The sequence below is a fragment of the Hypomesus transpacificus genome, unplaced genomic scaffold (genome assembly GCF_021917145.1).
Source record: "Hypomesus transpacificus isolate Combined female unplaced genomic scaffold, fHypTra1 scaffold_42, whole genome shotgun sequence".
Lineage (NCBI taxonomy): Eukaryota > Metazoa > Chordata > Actinopteri > Osmeriformes > Osmeridae > Hypomesus > Hypomesus transpacificus.
The window spans coordinates 1,214,690-1,236,607 of NW_025813938.1; the positions used below are offsets into that span (position 1 = coordinate 1,214,690).

Consider the following 21,918-nt stretch of genomic DNA (forward strand, 5'->3'; position numbering starts at 1 on the left):
ACTCCCTCCATCTCTCTCTCTCCCTCCATCCCTGTCACTCCCTCCCTCCATCTCTCTCCCTCTCCCTCACTCCCTCCATCCATCCCTCTCTCTCTCTCTCTCTCTCTCTCCCCCTCTCCCTTCCCTCCATCCCTTTCTCTCTCTCCCCTCCCTCCATCTCTCTTTCTCCCTCTCCCTCCCTTTCTCCCTCCCTCCCTCTCTCCCTCCTTCTCTCCCTCCTTCTCTCCCTCTCTCCCTCCCTTTCTCCCTCCCTCTCTCCCTCCTTCTCTCCCTCTCTCCCTCCCTCTCTCCCTCTCCCTCCCTTTCTCCCTCCCTCCCTTTCTCCCTCTCTCCCTCCCTCTCTCCCTCTCCCTCCCTTTCTCCCTCTCTCCCTCTCTCCCTCCCTTTCTCCCTCCCTTTCTCCCTCCTTCTGTCCCTCCCTCCCTTTCTCCCTCCCTTTCTCCCTCCTTCTGTCCCTCCCTCCCTTTCTCCCTCCCTCCCTTTCTCCCTCCCTCTCTCCCTCCCTTTCTCCCTCCCTCCCTCTCTCCCTCCCTCTCTCCCTCCTTCTCTCCCTCTCTCCCTCCCTCTCTCCTTCCCTCTCTCCCTCCCTTTCTCCCTCCCTTTCTCCCTCCCTCCCTCTCTCCCTCCTTCTCTCTCTCCCTCCCTCTCTCCCTCCTTCCCTCCCTCCCTCCCTCTCTCCCTGACTCTGCTGAAAGATAGGCCGTGCAGAGTGGACGAGAGTGTTTGTTCCCCTGTAGCCTGGGGGATCAGGGAGGCTGTGTGTTCTCCCTGCTGGATGGGACTCTCACTCTGGGACTCACACGCTATGCTGCACGTTGTACACACACAACCACACACACACAACCACACACACACAACCACACACACACACACAGGATGTCAGGTTGCCCTGCCATTGTGTCCCCACCTGTAGGACATTGTCAGAGCACAAAAGAGCAGCCCAGTGCATGTCACTATGCTGTCAGTCTCTGCCCGCCTACCCCCTCTCTCTGCCACAGGACTGGAAGGGATTAGGGCTGGGGTTAGTATAGTCACACACATCTGTGTTCCTAGAAGGGGACAGGGGAGGGGCGGTCGCAGTCTTCAGTGATTGCTGACACCAGTGTCAGCCTTCAGGCACCATGAGTACACACCGGCTGTTCCACAGCAGTTTAGAACCGGGAATTGCCAGAATTTGGGACGTTTCGCTGGAGATGGGGCTGGGTGCTCTAGCTAATCTCTGTGGGCAGTGGAATGGGATTGGAAAGGTGATTCCAATGATTGGTTCTACTCCTGCTGATTCTCTGTCCCTCTGTCCCTCTCTCTCCCTCCGTCTTTCTCCCTCTCTCAATTTCCCCCTCTCTCTCCCTCTCCCTCTCTCTCTATCTCTCTCTCCCTCTCCTTTCTCCCCTCCCCACCCACCCTCCCTCTCTCCTTCCCTCCCTCTCTCACTTCCATCTGGTGAAGTATTTTCAAGATTGACTGCGGGAGCACAGAAGCCACCAGATAGAGTAGCAGGCCCGGCCCCCGGCCAGCTGTGAACCAGATAGCATCTGTTTAAACACTACAGAAGAAGAGCTCTCCCTCATGTTTAAACACCAGAGAAGAAGAGCTCTCCTTCATGTTTAAACACCAGAGAAGAAGAGGTCTCCTCCATGTTTAAACACCAGAGAAGAAGAGCTCTCCCACCCTGCGGTCTTGTCCTCCGACCGGGATTCACACGGAGAACAGGAGAGCCCCACCCTGGAGGATCCCTGGGTCTGGTTCACCCTGGAGGATCCCTGGGTCTGGTTCACCCTGGAGGATCCCTGGGTCTGGTTCACCCTGGAGGATCCCTGGGTCTGGTTCACCCTGGAGGATCCCTGGGTCTGGTTCACCCTGGAGGATCCCTGGGTCTGGTTCACCCTGGAGGATCCCTGGGTCTGGTTCACCCTGGAGGATCCCTGGGTCTGGTTCATCAAAGCATGTTTTGTTTACCAGGCTGTTATCAGTGTGCCGCCCAGACAGAAACATTCTCTCCACACCTGAGTGTGAAGGTTCTGCCACCAGCTTCCCCCTCCTCAGTCAAAGGCCTTATCAGTCTGAACAATTTCAAAGTCTTCTCGTCACCTAGGGGTACGCCAGACCGGGTCTTTTGATTTTCTTTGAGTTTTGATGAGGAATCTGATTATCTTTTTATTCACTCGCTTTGTTTAGGTTTCTCCACAGATGTGGTTAGAATTTACACAAGACCTTTAGACTTTGAGGGACTAGCGTATGGTGGTAGCTGGCAGATGTATAAACAGATAGGTTAGAAGCAAAGAGCAAGGATGAAAGTGCTTACTTTGGGATTCCCATTTGTAGCGTTTGGTGAGGGGCAACACATTTACACCGCATTCACATCGTGGTAGAGTTTATTGTTCCTCTGAACTTGCTGTAGCCAAAGAGCCACCAAGCTAGAATTTGAGGCCAGACTTCAAGTCCGTTTTTTTGAGCCTCAGAGTTGAATCGCTTGCAAGTGTTCTGCCGTTGCTCTGAGCTGCATGTGTCACTTCCTGTGTGAGTGGGAGTCTTTGTATCAGAGCTGTATCTCCATGAATAATGTCTGACTCCTCTTGGTTGTACTCAAAGCAGGATGATCATAATTATTTACCCAGCGTTTCCTTCTCTCTCTCTTTTTACAGTCAATTATTTTTATAAGGGATCGAAATGCTCTCGGACAGGAAATATCTGGCTATATGGACTACTCCCACAGACTGAAAACTGAAGAATTCGAACAATATTTCAGTGGAAAGAAGAGGCTTCTGCCAAGATCAACGGATTTAAGGTGAGCCTGCTCTTATTGTAGCACGTCCATGTTGGTTGGGAGAGCTTGTGGCTCAACAGATTTTGACAGATTTTTAAGTTCTGAAGGGCGCAGAAACTTTGTTCTACTGGATTAGAGACCCAACAAGCTTGGACCTGGGCTGTGAAAATGACAGACTTTGTGGTGCACGACAGTATTGGTCGTTGTGGCCTGGACATACCTTTCAGCACCCAGTTTAAAAACAGACAGGCAGTCCTGTCTGTGACTGGGCTGACGTCTGGCCCTGTCCATTCATACCCAGGCAACACTACATCCTGATGAGTGCTGACACAGACATTTGCAAATCCTCTCCCATGTAAATGTACTTGGAAGTCCTCAAATATTAATGGGTTTGGAGAAACACAAGGGTTAACAGACGTTTTCTGTGTGTCATTTAATTTGAATGATAAGACAAGGCACATCGGGCTGGGTTTGAATACGACCTGGGCCCTTTGCTGCATGTCTCTCTCCCCCCCTCCCTCTTCCCTTGCCTCTCCTGTCCCACTTCACTTCAAAACTGTCCAATAAAGCACAAAATACACTCCAAATAATATAAAGGTTGCCAGTTCGATTCCCAGCCATGCCAAATGATGTTGTGTCCTTGGGCAAGGCACTTCACCCTACTTGCTTCGGGGGGAATGTCCCTGTACTTACTGTAAGTCGCTCTGGATAAGAGCGTCTGCTAAATGACTAAATGTAAATGTTATATCCAGAGCGAAAGAAAAAAATGCTCACAGTTGATACCGTCTTCTGGGTCATTTCGTAAGAGGAGCATTGTGTACATAAGGAGTTGGAATCACTGACGCCAACACCATTTGTACATTCCAGATGTTTTCACCCAGTCACAAGGTCACACATCCCCTCCATTTCAGATGGCCTATGTGCTATCTGTCCCGGCAGCACTAACTCACCTGGGCAGAGCTGACCGCACGCAGGTGCCTGCTGCTCCTGTCTGACTCACATCAAACACCTGGGCTGGTATCGCCTGTTCCCTGAAGATGACCATGCCAAGTTCCAGCCTTCAGCTCACTGACAAACAGAAGGCTGGTCTGGACAGTGTGTCACATTCCCATCCCTAGTATCAGATTATAAATGATATGACGGATATGTATTTGAGTATTTAATCCTGGTCTTTTTCCCATTTTAACATTTTAATCCAGAATGTTATTAATGAATCCGTAAACAAACATGGGCAACAGTGAGGTATAGCAGATTCTCTTTAGCCAGACAGCTAGCGATCCCAATTTAACATCAAGTCAAATGAACATAAATATTAGATTTTTGTTCGAATGTGAACTAGAACTCTGGACAGTGTTACAATGAGGTTCATGTGCTGCAGACGGATGTACACGCTCTGGGCCGGCTGTTTCATCCGAGAATCACGGAAATCATTCGAAACAGGTCTTTTCATCTTGTAAATACCATAAATACATAATTGTAAATAGTGTTGGAAACTGAAACGCTGTGGTTAATCCATGTTTGTCTTTTACCCGTGAGGAGATATGACATGGGCTTTTCTTCTGCCCTCACATGTCTGGGGCCCAGGCCTTTGTTATGATGTTCCTCGTCCTCACCACACACACACACACACACACACACACACACACACACACACACACACACACACACACTGGCACAGTCACCTAGAATAAATATGCTTAAAAACTGCCACAAAGCCTGTCCTTTTTGTTGTATTTACATCTGTCAATCTCTTAAGCAAGTAAATACCAGTCATTCTCAGTGATGTGGGAGCCTTGACCGTCTTGTGTGGAGTACAGATGCATCTGTCAAGCTTAGTTGCTAAAGTTTACAGAGTTCAGACTGTGACCAGGAACGCTACAATAATACCAGTACCAAACCAGGAGCACCATTCACCTTCTGAAAACACGGGCCACAAATATGGACCTCTTCTGTCCACTTCTCACGCAGTATCTTTCTCTCCCTCTTTGACTCCCTTTCTCTCCCTCTCTGACTCCCTCTCTCTCCCTCCCCCTTCCCTCATTCTGTCCTGCTCTGTCTCTCCCTTTCTCCCCCTCTCTCTCTCCCTCCCCCTCACTCCCTCCCCCTCTCGCTCTCTGTTGGGAACAATAACACACAGTGCGTGTGGTTGCCTTTAAGAAGGACCAGATGCTGGATCTGCTGCCCACTCACTGGACACGGATGCAGAGAGCCCTCCCAACCGCAGGGCTCCGTCCCAGCCCTGCTCCACGCCACAGAGCCAGCTCCAGCCTCCACCTCCACCTCTAACCTCTAGCCTCCACCTCTAGCCTCCAGCCTCCAGCCTCCAGCCTCAGCGTCTAGCCTCCACCTCTAGCCTCCAGCCTCAGCTTCCAGCCTCCACCTCTAGCCTCCACAGCCTCAGCTTCCAGCCTCTACCTCCAGCCTCTACCTCCAGCCTCTACCTCCAGCTTCTACCTCCAGCCTCTCCCTCCAGCCTCTCCCTCCAGCCTCTCCCTCCAGCCTCCCTCTCCAGCCTCTCCCTCCAGCCTCCCTCTCCAGCCTCTCCCTCCAGCCTCCCTCTCCAGCCTCCCTCTCCAGCCTCCCCCTCCACCTCCCCTCTGACCAGGGGTGGATAGGTTCACCAGCGTGTGTGGAAAAAGAGAAGCCGTTTAGCATGCTGCGTGTGTACGTCTTCAGAGTGACCTTGAGGTACAGTAGGAAGGGTGTGTGTGTACCCCCTCGTACAGAGTGTTTTATGAGGTGATGCTGGGTGGTCTGATTAGCAGGAGCTGGCCCTGTCGTTACTCTGACGCCCAGCAGAAAGAAGAAAACACAAGCTGACAGGTCATCTTCCATGACTAATCTCAGTGAACTGTATTAATAATGGGGATCATAAATCACTGAAGGCGATACGACTACTGTTCAGTCTGAGGTATTCTAACACAGCCGCTCCACCCATAGATGCACACACACACACACACAAAGAGGCTGTGCGCCTCACACACACCTCCTCCCAGCCCTCTCCTAATCACCCCACAGTTCTGCTGTCCTACTTCCTGTGTCTCCAGATGCGCCTCCATCTTCTCTGATGTCTATTTAATGTTCCGCGGCAAAGTGGCCATCTGTTTATGCACTCTGGATTTTAGTTCCCCTGCTCTCTCTCTATCTCTCTCTCTCGCACTCACTCTCTGTCTCTGTTCATTCAGTCTCTTTCAGAAACCCCAGTCTTAATTGGTTTATATTTACGTCTCAGTATATGATGTTTAAAACTACTGTCTGGCTCGAGAGAGAGAGAGATCGAGAGAGAGAGAGAGAGAGAGAGAGAGAGAGAGAGAGAGACAGAGAGACAGAGAGACAGAGAGACAGAGAGACAGAGAGACAGAGACAGAGAGGATACCGTCTCCTCTATGGTAGCCTGTGTCGGTCTTCCAGTGTGTGTTCTGTTATCCTTGTCCTCCACCCTGCCTCTACTGGGTGTCACCTGCACACGCTCAAACAGGTCCGTCAGAGAGACCCCTTCATCTTAGCATCAGCCCTGCTCTTCCTACTGCGGACGGCTCTGCTTTGTGCGCTGGTTTCAGTGTGGACGCGTTACTGACAATGTGATCCATTAGACCTGAACGGTCTCCTCCTCCCCTGGCCAAGCCCATCCTGCCTCGCTCCACAGCCCCTGCCGCGCACCTGGCAGCCTGGCAGCCTGGCTTCATTTCTGCCGCTACGAAAATATATTTGCATTGCTGTCCTCCTTTATTAGTTTATAATATGAGGGAGAGATTGTTCCAGCCCCGGAGGTATTTCCAGGTTGGCCCAAAACATTGTCCGTGCTTGTGTGTTTGGGAGGCTAGCCCGGACATTAAGTCTTACAAGCACAATAGAGTTTTCTGACTGATAAATGATTCCCTGACGTTCCTTGGGTTGCGTTTTGATCTTCTTACTTGGAGAGCGCACATTTTGTCAGCTGCGTCCTCTGCAAAGATTTTATGAGCGATTTGTTCATGGTGTTGATATGTGTTAGATGGAAGGTGTTTTGATAGATTCATTTGATAGATTGGACGTTTCTGTCGGGCGGGATGATAAAATGATTTTGGGCCTCCTGCCAAATGTTAGAAATTTCCCTGCAACTTCTACAGATGTATAATCATGAATTAATGGTTTGATTGGTCACTGGTAATATAACGTTGGCCTTTGTTTGGAACCGGAAAGTAAAACTGTAACTCTCCAAAGTTATTATCGCGAGCCGTAAATCTCTTATCATTTGGTGTTATCGTTATGAACCATAAGTTATGGAAGGTTGAGTGTTCATGCACACAACTCTCTGTACGGCGTGTTATTCTAGAAGCCTTTTCAAAACAGACGTCCCGGGATCCCTGTTGCGTAGTCGACCTCTCCCAGAGAAGATGACGTGGTCTTTCTGGTGCTTCAGCCATACGGAGGACAGTGCTTTTACACCCAGTTGTGTTGCTGCGTTGTGTAATGCCTCAGGCAGTGTGCGGAGCTAAACTCAGCCAGCCACAACACGTGAAACACACAACAACGTGCTCCATTTGATTCCATCTTGTAAAACAAGCTTGACATTTTTCTCTTATTTGCTTGGCGCAGTTATAACAGCTCAAAAAGGCTCATTTTTTAAATGCGAGATTGAGGATAAACTGTTTTAAGTTTGAAATGTTTGGTACTGTAGTTAAAAAACGTTTAGTGCTCTAACTGTTGGCCCTCTGCACATACTACATCTTTCAATCCTGCTCCGCTCTCCTGCGAGACTATCATGACAATGTTGACATTACGTTGTCTGTAGATAACAACAGCGTTAACTGCCGTTACCATGGCGAGTGGAAGGACGCGTTTCTACTGCGACGGTAGTTGTTTCCACCAGGCCCCGGGTCCTCACGCTAAGCGGTCCGTGTGTCAGGGTGTGGTGACGTCCAGCTGCAAGGCCCTGCTCTCGGCCGAGACCATTAATATGAAAATGACTTACTAGTTATGTTACAGTGATATATTGGGGGGGGGAGTCACCGTATTTTCAACCATCTGGAATGCTCTCCTCAGCAGAGTCGATCACCTCAGACAGGCCTGCTGAAAATGCGTCCTGAATGTCCTGTCACTCTACATCAGCTCTCTAGACAATGTCTTAAACACTTTCCATCTGCTGTTTCATGTTCAGTGTTAAAATATCTCACATCTGTCCTATTTTACTACCAAAAAGCAAGTGGTTTACCATGGCATAAAAGTGGTCTACCAGCAAAAATGTTAATTGTCGTATGGCATTTCGGTATAAATAGGTACTGAAAACGCTGTCAGACCTAATTTGCAAAAAAGAGGAAGTCTGCATGGGTTCATGTGCGCAAGTCTTACACAATATAATTCACTTGCATATATAGAAAAAGCCCCCTGTGAGCTTTTAGGGCATAGACCTCAACCCTGTGAGCTTTTAGGGCATAGACCTCAATATGGTTTCCATAATTGGAGTGCTGCCGTCGTCTCATCTGGACCTCTGTGACTCAGCAAGGGGCGGATTTCTATTGAACTCAGACTGTAGCATGCAGGCTTCTGGTTCTGTCCTACCTTGTGATTTGAAGCCCCATTGTCCCACCAGCTGTCCTTGTCCAACCAGCTGTCCTTGTCCCACCAGCTGTCCTTGTCCCTCCAGCTGTCCTTATCCCACCAGCTGTCCTCATCTCCAGCTGGGTGTGTCCAGTCTTCAGTGTTAATGGTTCAGGCTGCTCTCTCCAAACCCCTGGTGTCCTGGTCTCTGTGTCCTGGCCTCCAGGTTCTAGCAGCAGTCTGTGGTGATAAACAGGGCCCATGTCCTGGTCTCCTGGTCCTAGCAGCAGTCTGTGGTGATAAACAGGGCCCATGTCCTGGTCTCCTGGTCCTAGCAGCAGTCTGTGGTGATAAACAGGGCCCATGTCAAGATGTGGTGTGGGTCCTCCAGAGCCTTGCTGAGATGAAGTCCACATCAAGCTGATTTACCGTCCCTGAACCAGGGACCAGTCCAAGGAAGCCTACGTTGCTGGGAGACCAGCAGAAAAGGCACATGCCCTTTTTCTTTTCTCGTCAAAAAACATTTTTATATTTTATGAAGGGGCTGTGTTTGTTGGAAGGGCTACATAGGTAGAGGAAGGGGGTGGGCGTTTTTGTAGCAGCCACATGTTTACTTGTCATTTGTAGCTTTCCAAAATGTGTTTGTAGTCAGAAGATACTCATATGAGCAAAATGAAAATGCGTAGAAAAGTCTTTATAATGCACCAGAGATTGCTACTGAAACAAATCTCACTAAACACTGGTCCGGAGCCAGACCCCCGCCAAACGAGGACAATATTTCAAAGTTCACTGTGGCCTAAAATGTGAATGTAAGCATTCTGTGATTTATTTTTTATGGTCCCGGTCATTAACGGTTTACATCTGTTGTTTATCATGTATTGGACGCTGTAAAGTGGGGCAGCAAGTGATATACAGCATGCAGCACTCTGGCCTGGTTCCAGTAGTGTTATTATGATCACGCATGCCATGTGCTGTTTCTCCTGTCCTGCTCCCCCTCCAGCAGTCCTGTATACTGTGTGTCTCTCTCTAGATTTACACACAACCTCCTCCCTCGAGGTCCAACTCCCTTCTTGGACCACAAACCGTTGCTGGGGAATAATGGAGGCCCTGCTAGAGAAACCTTCACCGCCTCAAAGTGTGATATTTGGAGTTGTGTTTCTGCTAGGCAGCTGGTCGTCGTGGTGCTGGAGCCAGCAATGAGAACCTCTAAAGAGGGCCGGTGTTTCACTCTGGGACAGAGACTCTCTCCTCAACCCCTCTCTCCCCCTCCACACCATCCCCTCCCTCCACCCCTCTCTCCCCCTCCACACCATCCCCTCCCTCCACCCCTCTCTCCCCCTCCACACCATCCCCTCCCTCCACCCCTCTCTCCCCCTCCACACCATCCCCTCCCTCCACCCCTCTCTCCCCCTCCACACCATCCCCTCCCTCCACCCCTCTCTCCCCCTCCACACCATCCCCTCCCTCCACCCCTCTCTCCCCCTCCACACCATCCCCTCCCTCCACCCCTCTCTCCCCCTCCACACCATCCCCTCCCTCCACCCCTCTCTCCCCCTCCACACCATCCCCTCCCTCCACCCCTCTCTCCCCCTCCACACCATCCCCTCCCTCCACCCCTCTCTCCCCCTCCACACCATCCCCTCCCTCCACCCCTCTCTCCCCCTCCACACCATCCCCTCCCTCCACCCCTCCGATCCGATGCAAGGCTTACTGTATATGACTCATTCCGCTCTGCGGAGCTGTTACGATCCTACGGTTACACTGGCCGATCTCTTAGCCGCAATGTGCTCTCAATCATTTGTTCTGAAGCCACGTTTTTACTGCTTGGTTTTGCAGGTGTCTGATTTATCAAGGTGAGAAATTGCTGACAGGATGTTTTGGGAGTTTAACTCGCAGACTCTTCCAGGAAACATGTCTGTGTAACAACACAAGTTAGAAATACTGCTGTTTCATTTTGGTTTTAGTCGTTAGGTGAGTTGATTTTGAATCTCAGTCTTGTGTGGTCAGTGTCTCGCCAGGTTCACCAGCAGGTTGTGTTACCTCATCCTACTCTTCCTCTGTACTTCCTTGTTCTTCAGAGGTTCATAAAGAGGTTCCTGAAGGTCAACTAACAGACATTTCAGAGTGACTGGGAGTGTAGCTGGTACAGAGTCCTGTAACGAGGTGTTGATTAGTCTGAGCCCTTTATCGACAAACGAGTGTGTGCGTTGGCAATATTTGGAGAACCAAAGATTCTTTAGCTCCTTTTAGGATTTCCCCAAAATCTTACATTTTTGTAGTTATTTTGCCCCCAATGCTTTATTTTAAAACCAAATTTCCTAACTGCTTTAGGGGTGCCATTTTCCTAAAGAAAGTGATACTGGGGTTTCTGCTAATTTCCCAATTCATCAAACTCTCATTTAATAAACTGTATTTTAAACACATCATCACAGCAGCCTGAAAGGCCGCTAACGTTTAGTCGTTTTTTCCCCGTCATCCTTGACCCTGTGTGAGCCCCCGCACAGGGCCCCTGCACACGGCCCCCGCACACGGCCCCCGCACAGGGCCCCCGCACACGGCCCCCGCACAGGGCCCCCGCACAGGGCCCCCGCACACGGCCCCCGCACAGGGCCCCCGCACAGGGCCCCCACACACGGTCCCCGCACACGGCCCCCGCACACGGCCCCCGCACAGGGCCGCTGTTCCCACACATGGCTGCTGCTGTTTGAACTTGTGTAAACAACAGAAAAGTGGTAGAGGAAAGAAGGATTCTATCGGATGCCATGAATTAATCCAGTGCCTTATTATCTTCAGCTTCACCTTAATGCCTGGCCTTGGAGAAGTCCAACACACCACCTCAGGTCAAATTGAAAACAGACTTGACATTCTACTCCCTCTAAAAGATAAATCACATCTTGGGTTGGTTGCTTGTATTTAGGATTTTTTTCTGGGGGGGGGAGGGAAACAAGATTAGTTTTATAACCAGCTGTTAAATGTTGATTTCATAATGGGACTGCGTGTAGTAATACTTTATAATCCTTTTTTTTTTTTTTCTGTTTCCAATATGCTGAGTAAAGCGCAAAGACCTCTGTAAAGCGCTGGTGTCACACGCAGGGTAGAATGAACAGGTTGTTTTAAAAGCTCCGGTAGAGCAAGTCAATAATGAAAAACGTCCTGCACAGATACTGTGTCAAGCAGCACGGCTATACGCCCATGCAGGCTACATGACTCGCAGATATTTGGCCATGTCAACTTCTCTCTCACGCGACACTGTACAAGTATGTTTTATAACCTTGTTTTTTTGTTGTTTTTTTGATGGTGAGCTTCAATTCTGTCATCTTATAATGACTTTCTGCATTCGCTCCACACAGCTTCTATAACTGGGACACACAAGTGTCCACCTCCAACCCAAGTGCCAACTACCAGGTGATCGCAGAGAACTCCTCAGGTCTGCTCTTCAAGAACAAGAGAGACCGAAAGATCCTCAACGTTGATCCAAAGGTAGGCACTCGTCTTAGAGACTGGAAGCTGTTCTCCATGGTAACCTTTGGGTTGTTGTGTTTCCCATCCCCATGGCGACCAACGGCTGATTAGCTGGTTCTCCCGCCGACAACCATCAAACTTTTGCAGTTTGCTTACCACCTGGAGGAGAAGGTGGGGGTGTAAGCAGGTGCTCTGTGCTCTGCTTACCACCTGGAGGAGAAGGTGGGGGTGTAAGCAGGTGCTCTGTGCACCTAGACAGCCGGACAGGGGGGCGTTAGGACCCCCACAGCCAGAAACAGCTTCATTACCAGCTACAGTCTGACCACACTGGTTCCTAGAGCAGAGCAGTTGGGAAAGCGAGCAGGGAACTTTGGTGACGGCCTTTCCCGCTGAGAGCCAAAATGGCAGCCGTGTCCGTGTCCTAGCTGCGGTGGAGCACCACCCCGGCCAGCCTGCCTATTAAAAACACAGGAGGAGGCACAGGAAACCAGACACAGCAAACCACCCGCATGCCCAGAGCCCAGCCCAGCCTGGCCTGGCCTGGCAGCGACCAGCACAGCTCAGCCCCCGAAACCCAACATGAGCCTGCTGTCTGTCCCTGCCCATGTGGATGTGTTCTCTCCAGGGAAACTTCCACAGGCAGGTTACACCTCAGAGAGAGAAGTCGTTCTGGGTGGCTTGTTTGTTTAGTCTCTTTAATCGTGCTATGACCCACGAGTCTGCCCTGGTCTTGTCGTGGTCGATCCATTGACATGATCCAGGATCCAGTCTGTGGCTCATACGATCCTGAAATAAACTTTTGTCCCAAAACAGAGCTCAGATACAGTAATTGCATGTTAATACTTATGCGTTCACATGCTTTTGGGGCCTTTGAACCTTCTTTATTAAATCTGTGCGACTATGCTGCCATTTTTTATTTGTCCCTTTTTGTTCTTTTGAACCGGCAAAATGAGGCTGCATTACTGAAGCCACCTACAAGTGTATTTAAGGTCAAAGTGTCAGTTGAACTTAATGGGTGGCTATGGACCCACTCCCCCCCATGCTTATGACACACTTGGTCTTTAATCAAAGGCCCAAGCTGCACTGTGCATGGTTTCATCTCAGAGGAGGGTTCTTATGAAGTCATTCATGCAAAGTCACGACCATATATGTATTCCTTGTATTGATTAGAGATAGCAATGCAGTGATAATGCTACTTAAACGTCTTATGAGATGTCGATAAGGCATTTACGACCTTTCCTTTAGATTGAGAGATTGGGGGACTAAACCTCTTTACCTGTAGTGCTGTAGTTAGTCCTGAACACACCTGTGTGTCCCTGTGTCCCCCCCTCCCCCCCAGGTGTCTCCTGGAGACAACTCCACCCGGATCCCTCTCCAGTCAGACCTGTACACTCAGGTGGTCATCTACGACCACACCACCAGGAGGAAGGCCTAGGGCTCTGCCCGGGCACGCTGCACTCAAACACGGATTGAAAAGCACCACAAGCCTCTCATTTCATCTACATAAAAGTTGTTTTAGTGCCTTGTTAGAGGACGTGTCGTTCCTCGTATCAAGCGTACCATCTGGGTGTGGGAAGGGTTGCAGTGTTCAGGCTTTGATAGGCTAGGATCGGCACAATGATAAACACAATTGATATAATTTTGCACCCTAACCCAAGTTGAGTGTGTTTGAGGTGTGTGGATGTAGCGTTTCAACTGCTGCCCCCCCCCCCATACACACACACACACACACACACACACCCTCCACCCCTGTGTTTGTCCCTTAACTGTTAGTAACCCCATGGGGCAGGCAAAGCCCGGTCTGTTTGTATTCCCCAGAGCCCTGGGCCGGGCTGGGCCGGGCTGGGAGGCTGCAGGGGTTACCAGGCCGCTTCACCCGGCCTGCTCCCCTGTTTGTCTAAACAAACTGCAGACGTAAGGACTCAGGACGACGTCAGCTTGTATGTCCTGTCCCTGGCTGGACGCCCAAAATCCTGCCAGTCTTCACAGAAGGGAAAACGTACTTAAAACATTCCTCATGTTCCCAGATAGCAGTCAGACATGAGACATCAAAGCACTCTATCATTTACATATCACTCATTCAATGACTATTATTTCAGTGGAGAGAAAGGGCGTTTACAACTAACTCTGTGGTGGTGGAGTGGTCTGGCTGTTTCGTTGGCACCCTTCTTCTTAGATGTGTTTTCAATTTGTTGTTTCCGCTGCTTTGATTGTAGATGCACAAATACATTACTCAAGGACATGTCTAGAAGTGGGGGATATGTTTCATTACCGAAAGACAACAGCATGGTATGCATCATTAAATATCCCGTACATTTTGTTGTTTTGTGAAAAAGCCATCGTGGTTTTTGACATTCATTTCACGCTGATTGGGTTTGAAATCTTATCTGGATTGGTGGCCAATAAACTGGCAGAGGTTTTGCATTGGTGATTCCTGTTTGGCCTTATTTGGTTTTGAGGCTTTCCACAGCCTGGTGCAGCTCAGGACTTTGACATCATAACCAATCAGTGCCCCGGCCCCTAACCATCCAGTCCCTGTTTTCCATTTAATCACAAGGAAGACCTCAAACGCTGGCTGGCGAATGAGCGCCTCACCCACATTTAGAACTGTTTAGCTTTACAGGCCACAGCCATTCATGTGGTGTAATGGCAGTGATGAAACTGCCCCCTTTGCTCTCAGAGAGCGGCACTACTCACCCAGACACATACCAATCAAAACAGCAGATGTGCTCGTGAAAAAGACTTGAGGGAGGGCTTACAAACCAGCAAGTGTGTATGCCTCCGGAAATGCACTTTTAAAAGTTGTTTTACCTCACCAGAAGTCCAAAAACAGCTCACTGGAATTTTGTCAGATTGTGTGCCTATGAATAATCAGGATTTCACAATAAAGTTTAAATTAAATGCTCGTAATGAAATGGCTGTATACCTTCCATTTCTTTTATTGGACAGTTAAGCTGTTGGGTTTCAATCAAACAACTGTTTTATGAGGCATGACTGTTTCCTTAAACAACATCAGGTAAAAAGGTGAACTCAGGTCAGAGAAAGTTCTTCTGGCAGAGAGAAATATAATCCTCTTCTCTTTTCTCACCTGCCAGTTAAGCCTTTTTGGCTGTGGTCAATAGATAATTTATATGATACATCTCTGGACATTATACATATCTAAACATATGGGATGCATTCTAGGGCTTCACAGTTAGTTGCTACATTGGTGTATTCAAATAGAGATCATGCAATGTAATAGATTTATGACCACTGGTTATTTGTGGGGGGAAAAGTTGTGGTACTGGAACACACGTGCAAATCTCACACACTGTTACACTCAAGCATATTTTAAATCTAAATCGGTTTCTGCATGCGTTGACTGGCGTGGAGGATGTGCTAGGCTAATATCATTGACATCAGATGTTCATGGGCGGGGAAACCCAATAATTTCCTCCCGAATGCCCCTGAAAAAGACAAGAGTGACGGAGGTGTTTAAAGCCCTCGCATGAGTCTGGTGCGAGGGACGCCGCGCGGCATCCGGATCAGAGTGTGTGACGTACAGGATGTGTGTGCTTAACGCTATTGAACTCCGCGAAATAAGAGAGAGCCTTTAATACCTACAATAAGCCGCTTCATTCAACAACGCGGTGCAGACACGTAGTTTTGCCGTCAGTAAAAACCAAGGGATGTTTTGAGGACTGGTCGGTGTGTTACGTTAAAATAGGTCTACTAACGTTTTCAACAGCCAAGTCACTAAAACGTAATCAGAATATATTTGTTGACATCAAACTGACATGTTGGCAAGTGTTGGCGTATACTTGCGTGAGCCAACTATAACACGTAGTCTAATCCTCGTGCTATTGGGCGTGTGATTACACACATTAAGTGTACAACATGTAATAATAGCCTACATTCTAAAGTTTATCTGAATCCCCCGTCTCTCCCCCCCCCCCCCCCCCCCCCCCTCCTCTCTCTCTCTCTCACTCACTGCTGGCCGTGTTTCCGTATGAGAGGAATACCCAGCTGGTCCCAAAAGCCCTATATATATTACCAAGCACAACATGCTTCACCTTCGATGAAAGCTGAGAAGGGGAACGATTGGCTGTAGATCCTAAGATCAGCCCAGATCTTAGATACAAAACCAAGAGCTGCCCTCGTGAATTACTACTTAAGACTAACCAACTGTGAGGTAGGACCATTTAGCAAACGGAGTGCATAGCCTGTAACGATTTGATAAAGTAACCTACGATTTGGTCAGTCTTATCTTAAAACTGAGGTTTCAGGGAGAATCTGGATAAGTGGTATTCACTTATTCCTTCACCGATTACATAATTTTTTTACTGGACTCGCCAGGTGATGCTATTCGTTTTCAAATATAGGACCACTTCGGACACGGGCACCAAGGGACAACTTTTTACCAGCAAGTTCGTTTGAAAGTCCCCGCTCACGGCGAATCATGGCTCTCTATTCTCCTGCATTTGTGTTGTTTGTTGGATGGAGCTATCTATGCGGTGGATATTGCGCGATATTGAAAGACCATTTCGTTGGTTTGAAAAGAAAAGTGGAATCCGGACATTATGTGGCGATCCAGGGGAAAGACCACTCAATGAAAGACAACCACGACCTGATTTTACAGGATACAGTGACGGAACATATGCAGATGCTGTACACGAAATACAACCAAGCAGGATTTCCTTTCAAGGATGGAAATACTGTCCGAAGTTTTAAAGCGCACTGGGGTATGTATCCAAACGCAGCGTATATTACGCATGTTGTCGGCACATTGTCTACCATGTTTAGTTTGATAGTATTCCTATTCGGCTTAATGTATACATTATAATTGTATGTATGATATGGGAAGTCCCGAACACATAGTTATTTTGAACATCTGTTAATGTTTATATGGGGGTGCATTTTAATACACCTGTTCATAGAAGGTTACTTAAATAATCCTTGATGTGTTTTCTATTCGGTTAACACACGTCCACTACTAGTGTGAATATGTTCACTGGACAATTATTTTATGTTCGATGTAAGGCATATGTCCCAGTTACTCCACAGTCAGATAGACAGATGGTTAAATGCGGTTTAAGGAGGTTGAGATAGTGACTGATTCCACGTCGTCTGGGGTGTTCTACTTTTGACTTGGACCTTTTTACTGAAACGACAGCGACCGTTTAAGAAATGGAAGCCCAGGGTTTGGGAATACTGCCTCCTATAGCCAGATTGGTAATGCACTTGACGGGATTCCGACAGTTTTTCATCCATCTTTAAGATGAGAATCCTTTTGCATCTGATTTCCTTTAACAGTGTTTTGTTCGTTATGCACCCAGGTACCATCAACAGTAAGCAGCTGCAGATCTTCAATCTAACTTCTCTCACAAAGTCGGAAGACGTGCTATCGGCCACTCTCCACTATTACATTGGAGACTTGACGAATACCACCCACGGGTGCAACAGGCCGAAGTCTTGCGTGCGCCACGGAGCCAGGAGGAACGGACATGTCCAAATGGGCATCTGGAGTTTTGCCTCTGTGGATAACCATACCAGAACTCTGGGGCACTGTCTCATCAACGTGTCTACGATGTACCGGGACTTCATATCCTGGCAGTGGAAAGACATAACGCGGGTGGTAAACCAGGCCAAACACCACGACGAACTGCTTATTGGAATTGACGTCTCTTCTCAAGGGCCCAGAGCCTGGAAGAGGCTTCTATCCGACCGCTCGCCGTACATCCTGGTTTATGCCAACGATTCAGCTATATCGGAACCCGAGAGCGTCGTTTCAACATTACAGAGGCATCATAGCATAGGAGGAGAGGGGTCGTTAGCATCGGGCTTCCACAGACTGGGGCTGCACGCGCGCAATAACAACACTGAGCCAAAGCCTGGTCACCGGAGAAGGCGATCCGTTAACGTACTGCTCCCTTTACAAAACAACGAACTACCGGGACCCGAATACCCTTACGAGACTACTGGCTGGGACGAAGCCAGCCCTTACGAACCACTAGAAGACAAACAAGCAAGGCGGCCTCGGAAAAAGACGCGCAAGAACCAGCGGCATAAGATGCCTCTTTTGCAGTTCGACGAGCAGACGATTAAAAAGGCGCGAAAGAAGCAGTGGAACGAGCCACGGAACTGCGCGCGGAGGTACCTGAAGGTGGACTTCGCCGACATCGGCTGGAGTGAATGGATTATCTCCCCCAAGTCTTTTGACGCCTACTACTGCTCAGGCTCGTGTCAGTTCCCCATGCCCAAGGTGCGTATGGACAGATAACCCTGTTACAGCTTAGTCCATTTGGGTTTAAGATCAATGTTCTTACTTTGGTGCTGGCCTGGCCCGGCCCATACCTGGTCTGGCCCATGCCAAACCATAGGCTGCCATTCCAGATTTGGGCCTAATCACCACATAAAAAGGTTGCACATTGCCAATTAGGGTAGGTAGGTATACAGTTTGAACACCAACGGGTTAATTTAATCTGTTAGATGACAGACCAGTTTTGATCTGGAAAGCGCGATTAGTGGAAAGCGGCTGGCTTCACGGCTGGTCCGCCCGTCCGGTTGAGCTGACCTTTAATCACTGTTCAGCTGATCTTTAGCACCATCTTGTGGTTTGTTTTTTAGGTTTTATGATTAACACTTTGACAACCCCCCTAAAAACACTGAATAGTTTTAGAATGCCATAAACTGCAGCATTAGTTCTTAAAGTTGTTTTTTATATTAGTGACACATTAAGACGAAACAGTATGCCTACATAAAACAATTAAAGACGGTTCTTGGTTTAACTAAGAACTGAACACAAAATATGCATCACAGCTCATTGTTGGAAAATGTTCTGACTTCAAAAACAACAACAATTCCTTCAACCTGAGCTCTGTAGCGTAAAACAAAATGCCTGCTGATAGTTCAAACAGGAATGAATTCAGGTGAGACCGAGCTGGACGTGGTTAAAACAGATTATTCACTGGCTGGGAGTTCCCAGCCTTTGTAGTCAACTCAATTAGACAGCAGATTTAAGGCTCCGGGCCGACCTGAGGGCTCTCCCTCCCTCCGTCACGCTGGCCTGTGATGTTTGCCCTCTCTGTGAAGTCCCTGCCTCAGATGGTAATAGCAGGTATTAAGGGTCTCTCCTCCCAGAGGCCTGGGTATCAGAAGAGCCCCTGTCATGGTGCAGGCGTAGGGAGGGCCAGCTGACAGAGTGTGACCTCACACACAGGTGTTGACCTGCTGGACTCACCTCTTGCACCAGCCACACCACACACACACAGAAGGCTGTTTCATGGAGAGCTAGATCTAGCAGAACTGACCTGTGTATAACACCCCGTTCAAGCTTGTGGACCTACCTTTAATTAAAAAACAAACAAAAAAACAATTTCTCTGTGGATTTAGATGTTGTATATAATTAGAGGTCAACCATATAGTTTATTTTACATCACAGCCTCATTTATTAATAGAAATCAATAGAAGCACTTAAACATATAATATACCCTAACCCCCTCCTTCCTCCTTCCTCCTCCAGTCCCTGAAGCCCTCCAACCACGCCACCATCCAGAGCATCGTGCGGGCGGTGGGGGTGGTCCCTGGGATCCCAGAGCCTTGCTGCGTCCCTGACAAGATGTCCTCTCTCAGCATCCTGTTCTTCGACGAGGATAAGAACGTGGTGCTCAAGGTGTACCCCAACATGACTGTGGACTCCTGCTCTTGCAGATAATGCTTTAGTACCACCTGGGTTAGTACACACACACTCTCACCTCGCGGGCACACACTTTCTGCATCCATGTACACAATATTCTCAAAGTGCCCGCGCTGTACACAACACACTTCGCTTCCTGCCCCCCCCCCCTCCCCAGGATCTCCCTTTTTGCACTGGAAAAGAACTTGTCTCCTGCTATTAGAAATGAAGATGACAAACTGTATGCAGGTAGAACTGTCTCCCCTGTGGTCTCTCCTTAAATAGGAACAGCACCATTTTTAATTCCCGACTTTTCTACCACATCATTGCAACTTTTTGGTGGTCTTTATTCCTGGAGGGGTCCTGGGTCAAATCCACCATGATTATTACACAGTCAGAAAACAAAGCTAATCGCCTGATCAACCTGGAGCTGTTTGAGAAATCACTTTTGTATAAGAGACTTTGCTGAACTGAAGACTTGAGGGACTCAGAAATACCCCCTAGTACTGTACATCCCTTTTCCGTGAAGGGAGAATATTCAAGGCCTGATTTTTTTAAATGTTATTTTATGCCATCTGTCCTTCGTCACAACATCAAAGAGTCTTTATTACCAAAATGTCAGTCTCCTGTCCACTTGCATGGTTTTGTTACAATGTTATGTTTTATGTTCGTACTTTGTTACTCACTATATACATGAAAATCATTGCAAACTGTTGCCTTGGCTGCTATAGAGAGATATATTTGATTCCAAAGCCAGAAATGTGGTGTAGACTGTAGAGTGTAAACGTGTTTTTACTATTAAGATAATTGCTCAATTGTACATATTGCTACACCCTTGGAGGATGATTTATGACGCCAGAAAAGTAAGCTACTTTTCATATGATGCCTTGGTAAGAAATGTTTTTAGAAGGTAGATTTGAGGAGAAAAGCTTGCTCAATAGTTTCCTCAATATACTTAAAATTCACAAGACCGACTCAGTGAAAATCATCTGGCCTAAATAACTAAACGTCATCAAGTCTGCATTCAGATACTTCGTTAGATGTTTAGAATTGATAATATTTTACATCATCTGTTTTATAAATGCTCCTATAGTATGCCTTATCATAATGTTAATATTGTTTAAAATACAATACAGATTCATATTCAATTATAACTGACTTGACATGATACAAGTTTAAAATAATTGTCTCTCAACCTTGCAGTATCTTTCAAAGTAAAATGATTCCATCAGATTCCAGGTTAGAACATTTCAAATCCATGCATGATTACATCTCAATGAGCTTTTCATAATTGAGTGCAAAATGTTGCTTACTGGGTGAAAGGTATTGTACAATTCTACCAAAAATTACAGATTTAAGACAAAAAACAGCCAGTGCATCACTTTGGATGGAGTAGTCATGGAATGAAGTCTGTTAACCAAATATTTATTTAGAAGAAAACTTAGAGGTTAACATTAGATTTTTTTTTATAGATTTGTACATTGTTTTTGTATATAACGCACTATATGTTGATGATATTGTAATGCTGTCTCTTGAAGATGCAGTAGAAGTGCCTTGAAAATCAATTCAACTTGTGATAAAGTTTGAGTTCAAAACTGTTTTTAAAGGCCTTAATCATAGACAATTTATGAAACAGAAAATTACTGAATGGATAGCAGACAATGTCACATCAGAGCTAACAAATGATCATACATTTACTTTTTTAAACTGGATATATTTTGATAAATAAGTACGTATAAGAGTTTTCGGTTAAGAGCATATTCTTTTTATAATCCTGGTTGTTTATGAAAAATAATCCCAATAGTATTGCAGATTATCCTCTATTTTGATATATTAGATTATCATACATTTGTCAATGGCAATTACATACAATATATATAGTTTTTATCTATATGCAACTATTTTGTAATGCTTTTTTGATAGATCTTTCAATGTTGCTTTCTCATCTAGTGCCAGTGCAGTTGTAGTGGTGTGTATGTGCCCGCTCAAAGGCATCCACACAATCAAGGAAACCAATTGAATCTTGAAATCATTGAGACGAGTCTTATGACTACAAAAATGCAACATCTGTGGTGTCTTTACCGAATTGGTGGTTTAATCCAGGAAGGAATCTGTCTCTAGGAAACGGCCTCATATTAGAAACCTTCTCACAGAGTTCTGACTTGTAATATAAGAGCTTCCTCTACTACACTGTACAATCTTATTTTGTAAATGTAATGCTGTAGGTAAAGGATATGCTTGTACAATAAGCTTCATAAGAAAGTATATTTGTATATGGAAATGACCTTTTAAAATGCATTTATTTATTTTCTGTATGTTGCATATCTTGTGCGTTGTTGTGGAGGGGTGTGGACTTCCTGTGAGTATGGTTGTGTTGGAAAGGGGGGAGGAAGTGATATCATAGGTTTCCAGAACACTGGTCTCTACTAAAAGCATGGTTCCATCTCCTTACTTGGGGCACCATCCTTCTTTACAAAGCATTCAAGGAATGAATAAAGTTATGTAAGTAAAATTCCTA

General features: G+C 47.2%; 2 protein-coding genes across 2 annotated transcripts in view; both read left to right on the forward strand.

The window, feature by feature from the left end:
• Positions 1-14,687, forward strand: part of cfap299 (cilia and flagella associated protein 299) — a 59,570-nt gene extending 44,883 nt beyond the window's left edge. The window contains exons 4-6 of the mRNA XM_047016791.1: positions 2,643-2,785; positions 11,635-11,764; positions 13,086-14,687. Coding sequence (XP_046872747.1) covers positions 2,643-2,785; positions 11,635-11,764; positions 13,086-13,181 — 369 coding nt within the window. The 3' untranslated portion in view covers positions 13,182-14,687. The remainder of the gene's footprint in view (positions 1-2,642; positions 2,786-11,634; positions 11,765-13,085) is intronic.
• Positions 14,688-15,736: 1,049 nt separating this feature from the next.
• Positions 15,737-21,206, forward strand: bmp3 (bone morphogenetic protein 3). The gene is made up of 3 exons (XM_047016735.1): positions 15,737-16,467; positions 17,062-17,987; positions 19,248-21,206. The coding sequence occupies exons 1-3, from the start codon at positions 16,185-16,187 to the stop codon at positions 19,437-19,439; spliced, it is 1,401 nt and encodes a 466-aa protein (XP_046872691.1). The 5' UTR covers positions 15,737-16,184; the 3' UTR covers positions 19,440-21,206.
• Positions 21,207-21,918: the final 712 nt, after the last annotated feature.